The sequence below is a fragment of the Salmo trutta genome, chromosome 29 (genome assembly GCF_901001165.1).
Source record: "Salmo trutta chromosome 29, fSalTru1.1, whole genome shotgun sequence".
NCBI lineage: Eukaryota > Metazoa > Chordata > Actinopteri > Salmoniformes > Salmonidae > Salmo > Salmo trutta.
The window spans coordinates 38974154-38980153 of NC_042985.1; the positions used below are offsets into that span (position 1 = coordinate 38974154).

Here is a 6000-nt window from a genome sequence, read left to right on the forward strand (position 1 = left end):
TTATTTCAGCATTTATTAGCGTTGTTAACTATGTATAAAGGAAACATAACATAAGCATAATCACGAGGATTAATAACTACTCTGTGTGTACTCGACTCGGTTCATACACACAATCCTGTGGCTTTGGTGGTTTGGAGAGAGACGTGCTGCTGTCAGCGCTTCTCAGTCCCGCTGGGGCCCACCACAGAGATGGGGCTGTGTGTTAGGCGGGGCGCCACCAAGCCCCCCTCACTACCAATGGACTGGAGGCAGGGGGAAGGGAGGGAGAGAGGGAGAGAAAGAGTAAGATGAAGACAAACAAAGAATTTGCCTAGTAATCAATGATTATGTCATGGATCGATAATAGTAATTTGGGGGTTGATAAGCCTATGCTTACAGATAGCATAGGAATCTTATTAATGTACAGTATGTGAACTCATTACTTGTGATATTGTGGTCTTTTTGGACACCACTGATTTTAAGAACAGTTTTACCACTTTGTGAATGGGAAATCATTTTTCTTGGAAGTCAGAGATCTTTTTTCCTTCTCCTCATAGACCCCGTTCACCCTGACTCTACGCTTGTGGGACATCTACATTCTGGAAGGAGAGAAAATTCTTACTGCCATGTCCTACACAATCCTTAGAATATTTAAGAGTAAGGAGTGCATCTACCTTTGACAAGTAGCCTTTTAGCTACTTTAGCCTATTAGCTACTCATTACATAACTGTTTGCTAATACAATATTGCTCTCAGCTATGCATATTTGACTCCTGTCCTGTGTGTTGTGTCTCTGTTAGAGCAGTTCAGATCAAATCAAATTGTATTAGTCACATGCGCCAAATACAACAGGTGTAGACCTTACAGTGAAAAGCTTACTTACGAGCCCCTAACAGACAGTGCAGTTTAAAAAAATACGGATAAAAGTAACAAGTAATTAAAGAGCTGTATAAAATAACAATATATACAGGGGGGTACCGGTGCAGATTCAATGTGAGGGGGAACCGGTTAGTTGAGGTAGTATGTACATGTAGGTAGAGTTAATTAAAGTGACTATGCACAGATGACAACAGAGATTGGCAGTGGGGGGAGGGGGGGGTGTAACGTGATGTGAATAGTCTGGCTAGATGTTCACCATTTGGGTTATAATGTCAATGATGTTGACTCCTTTCCTGTTTGCTGTATCTGTGTGTCAACAGAACGTCTCCTGAAGATGAATCTGGAGGACCTGAGAGAGTTCATTCAGGAGAAGATTGCCCTGTCTTTCCTCAACAGCGATGATGTCATCATCGATCAGCTGCAGGCATCCATGGCGGAACTACGCAAGATGAAGCTGGACCTTCCACCCCCAGGTAACACACTGCTTAGCTGATTTATGTACTGTTTGACAAGGATAAGTCTAGAAAATGCAGAGACCAAACATCTCATGAGGGCTTTTCAATGAGCTCCCCCTTGTGGAGAGAAATGAGGTTATATAATGATCATTTGATACTGGTTAGGTAGTTGTGGGGTATTTTTGAAAGATGGGTACCCATAATTACAATTTAATATTTAAGCATAAACCAGGTAAACACTTACTTACTTACCAACTGAAACAGAACTGTAAAGCAAAGCATAGTTCCTATAATTTACCTCAGTTTTAATGTTCCTGTGTTTTATTTCTAGCCAAGCCAGATGAGCTGCCACAGAAGGCCCTGGGTTTGGAGCTACCTGTTCTGCTCACCCCTCTCAAGCCCCCCATGGGAGTCACCCCTGACCAGAGAACCAAACGACCAGGAGCAGGGGGTCTGGGTCTCCACATCATTACCTACCAGCCAGACGTTATCTCCGTAGACGACAGCCCCTCTAAGGAGGACAGGAAGGACAAGGAAGCTCTCAATAGGGAGGAAGAGGATGAGGAGGAAGTCTCTCTTCCATCTCCAGATCCCATTCTCATCCACACCATCCAGGCTCAAGTAACCCCCGATGGGCCTCCCCAGGCTGGGGCTGGGCCACCACCTTATGAGCCACCAGGGGGTAATGAGCCCAATGTTATGGGACAACCTGCCATTCTTATGGCACTCCATAAAGAAAAAAGTGTTGAGAGCTCCTCTGGTCCAGTGGCTTTACCAGAGACACAGGTCGTAGATCAACAAGGTACAAACACACCTCCACAAAGCCCCATGGACGAGCCGACCCTGACTGCCTCAGTTGCCCCTTCATCCCTTAGCCCTCCCCAGCCACCCTGCAGGGTCCCCGGACTCAGTCAGCACCCTTAGCCCAGGCTTCCCAGCGGCCTACGGGCCTGGCCCAGAGTGAGAGCCATTCGGTGGGGGAGAGGGCGGAGGATGGGTACCTGGCCAGGCTTCTGGAGCAGGCCATGGCTCTGCCTAAACACAGGGCCCAGACAGGAGACAAAGGAGAGCCAGGAGACTCAGAATGGCCAGTTCGTTCTAGAGCATTGCAAAGCATTCAAAGTCACCCCTTGTTGTCTACAAGACAGACATTGCAGAAACATAGTGTTATGTTGTAGGAGAAGCTGCCATTGTGGAGTTCCAAGAGACAGTGCCACATTCTCTCCCATCATAGTGAAAGGATTACAGCTTACTTCATTTTAGTAGTTTTGTAATATTCTAACAATGGACATTGTTTGCTTAGAGAGCCTTTGTAAAATATTTGCTAGTATAGTGTTATTTTAGTATAGTTTTATTTTTGTATGTGGACACCTGCTTGTCGAACATCACATTCCAAAATCATGAGCATTACTATGGAGTTGGTCCCACCTTTGCCTCCACTCTTCTGGGATAGCTTTCCACTAGATGTTAGAACATTGCTGCAGGGACTTGCTTCCATTCAGCCACGTGCATTAGTGAGGTCGAGCACTGATATTTGGCGGTTAAGCCTGGCTCGCAGTCAATGTTCCAATTCATCCCAAAGGTGTTTGATGGGATTGAGGTCAGTGCTCTGTGCAGGCCAGTCAAATTCTTCCACACCGATCTCGACAAACCATTTCTGTATGGACCTCGCTTTGTGCACAGGGCATTGTGATGCTGAAACAGGAAAGGGCCTACCCCAAACTGTTGCCACAAAGTTGGAAGCACAGAATCGTCTAGCATGTCATTGTAGGCTGTAGCGTTAAGGGGCCTAGCCCAAACCATGAAAAACAGCCCCAGACCATTATTCATCCTCCATCAAACTTTACAGTTGGCACTATGCATTTGGGCAGGAAGCGTTCTCCTGGCATCCGCCAAAACCAGATTCGTCTGTCGGACTGCCAGATGGTGAAGCATGATTCATCACTCTAGAGAATGCGTTTCCACTGCTACAGAGTCCAATGGCGGCTAGTTTTACACCACTCCAGCCGACGCTTGGCATTGCGCATGGTGATTTTAGGGTTGTGTGCCACTGCTCGGCCATGGAAACCCATTTCATGAACTCCCGATGAACAGTTCTTGTGCTGGCAGTTTGGAACTCGGTAGTGAGTGTTGCAACTGAGGACAGACACGCTACGCACTTCAGCACTTGGCAGTCCTGTTTTGTGTGATTGTGTGGCCTACCACTTCGCAGCTGAGCGAAGTCTGTTCCTAGACGTTTCCACTTCACAATAACAGCACTTACAGTTGACCGGGCAGCTCTAGCAGGGCAGAAATTTGACAAACTGACTTGTTGAAAAGGTGGCATCCTATGACGGTGCCACATTGAAAGTCACTGAGCTCTTCAATACGGGCCATTCTACTGTCAATGTTTGTCTATGGAGATCGCATGGCGGTGTGCTCCAATTTATATACCTGTCAGCAACTGGTGTGTCTTAAATAGCCAAATCCACTAAGTTGAAGTGATGTCCACATACTTTTGGCCATTTAGTGTATCTTCGCTTCTAGAGCAAAGGCTCAATCTGAAATGACCTTTTAGATGGTGAATTGTCCAAATCCACGACAGGATGCAATCCCAGCCTAACATTATTATACCAGGGGTTCAGAACTTCAGAAGGCTGCAAGGGGCCTCATTTCTTAGTCCATCAATTGAGGTCACTTGAGGCCAAATGCCTGATATTTTAGGTGTAGGCCTAGTATAGATGGATTTTGTACTGGTCATCCACAAAAAAACTAAACAAGCATAGCTGAAGGCAATTGGGGCTACTGTACAGTTGAAGTCTGAAGTTTACATACACTTAGGTTGGAGTCATTAAAACTCGTTTTTCAACCACTCCACAAATTTCTTGTTAACAAACTATAGTTTTGGCAAGTCGGTTAGGACATCTATTTTGTGCATGACACAAGTCATTTTTCCAACAATTGTTTACAGACAGATTATTTCACTTATAAATCACTGTATCACAATTCCAGTGGGTCAGAAGTTTACATACACTAAATTGACTGTGCCTTTAAACAGATTGGAAAATTCCAGAAAATGATGTCATGGCTTTAGAAGCTTCTGATAAGCTAATTGACATAATTTGAGTCAATTGGAGGTGTACATGTGGATGTATTTCAAGGCCTACCTTCAAACTCAGTGCCTCTTTACTTGACATAATGGGAATATCAAAAGAAATCTGCCAAGACCTCAGAAAAGAATTGTAGACCTCAAGTCTGGTTCATCCTTGGGAGTAATTTCCAAACGCCTGAAGGTACCGCGTTCATCTGTACAAACAATAGTACGCAAGTATAAACACCATGGGATCACGCAGCCGTCGTACCGTTCAGGAAGGAAATGCGTTCTGTCTCCTAGAGATGAATGTACTTTTGTGCAAACTGTGCAAATCAATCCCAGACAACAGCAAAGGACCTTGTGAAGATGCTGGCAGAAACAGGTACAAAAGTATCTATATCCACAGTCCTATATCGACATAACCTGAAAGGCCGCTCAGCAAGGAAGAAGCCACTGCTCCAAAACTGCCATAAAAAAGCCAGACTACGGTTTGCAACTGCATATGGGGACCAAGATCATACTTTTTGGAGAAATGTCCTCTGGTCTAATGAAACAAAAATAGAACTGTTTGGCCATAGTGCCCATTGTTATGTTTGTAGGGAAAATGGGGATGCTTACAAGCTGAAGAACACCATCCCAACCGTGAAGCACGGGGGTGACAGCATCATGTTGTGGGGGTGCTTTGCTGCAGGAGGGACTGGTGCACTTCACATAATAGATGGCATTATGAGGAAGGAAAATGATGTGGATATATTGAAGCAACATCTCAAGACATCAGTCAGGAAGTTAAAGCTTGGTCGCAAGTGGGTCTTCCAAATGGACAAAAACCCCAAGCATACTTCCAAAGTTGTGGCAAAATGGCTTAAGGACTACAAAATCAAGGTATTGGAGTGGCCATCACAAAGCCCTGACCTCAATTCCATAGACAATTTGTGGGCAGAACTGAAAAAGTGTGTACGAGCAAGGAGGCCTACAAACCTAACTCAGTTACACCACCTCTGTCAGGAGGAATGGGCCAAAATTCACCCAACTTATTGTGGGAAGCTTGTGGAAGGCTACCCAAAACGTTTGACCCAAGTTAAACTATTTAAAGGCAATGCTACCAAATACTAATTGAGTGTATGTAAACTTCTGACCCACTGGGAATGTGATGAAAGAAATAAAAGCTGAAATAAATCATTCTCTCTACTATTATTCTGACATTTCCCATTCTTAAATTAACTGGTGCTCTTACCTGACCTAAGACAGGGAATTTTTACATTTCAGGAATTGAGTTTAAATGTCTTTGGCTAAGGTGTATGTAAACTTCTGACTTCAACTGTATGTGACTTTGGGCTTAGATTTGTCATCTAGCAAGAATAATTCATATTTAAATCTCATTTTCTATTCTTGGAATGTTTAAGCTTAAAATGAACACATATTTTGTGTTGTCATTGATCTAGCAAAATTTATTTTCAGATTATTGGATCTTTGCTGTAATGTATTATAAAGCTTATTTGTATTTGTAAGAAGAGCAATATGTAGATATTTTGTAGTCATTGTGTTGTAGAAGAAACACACTGAAGTTCTAAATACTGGCTGCAGAGATTCTGTAGTAGTAAATAGCCTAATTATG

General features: G+C 43.8%; 1 protein-coding gene across 2 annotated transcripts in view; it reads left to right on the plus strand.

Annotated features, from left to right (window-relative positions):
- Nucleotides 1–2744, plus strand: part of si:ch211-288d18.1 (USP6 N-terminal-like protein) — a 44567-nt gene extending 41823 nt beyond the window's left edge. For both annotated transcript variants that reach the window (XM_029722169.1, XM_029722170.1), the window contains 3 exons: nt 537–636; nt 1178–1330; nt 1644–2744. In XM_029722169.1, coding sequence (XP_029578029.1) covers nt 537–636; nt 1178–1330; nt 1644–2236 — 846 coding nt within the window. In that variant the 3' untranslated portion in view covers nt 2237–2744. The remainder of the gene's footprint in view (nt 1–536; nt 637–1177; nt 1331–1643) is intronic.
- Nucleotides 2745–6000: the final 3256 nt, after the last annotated feature.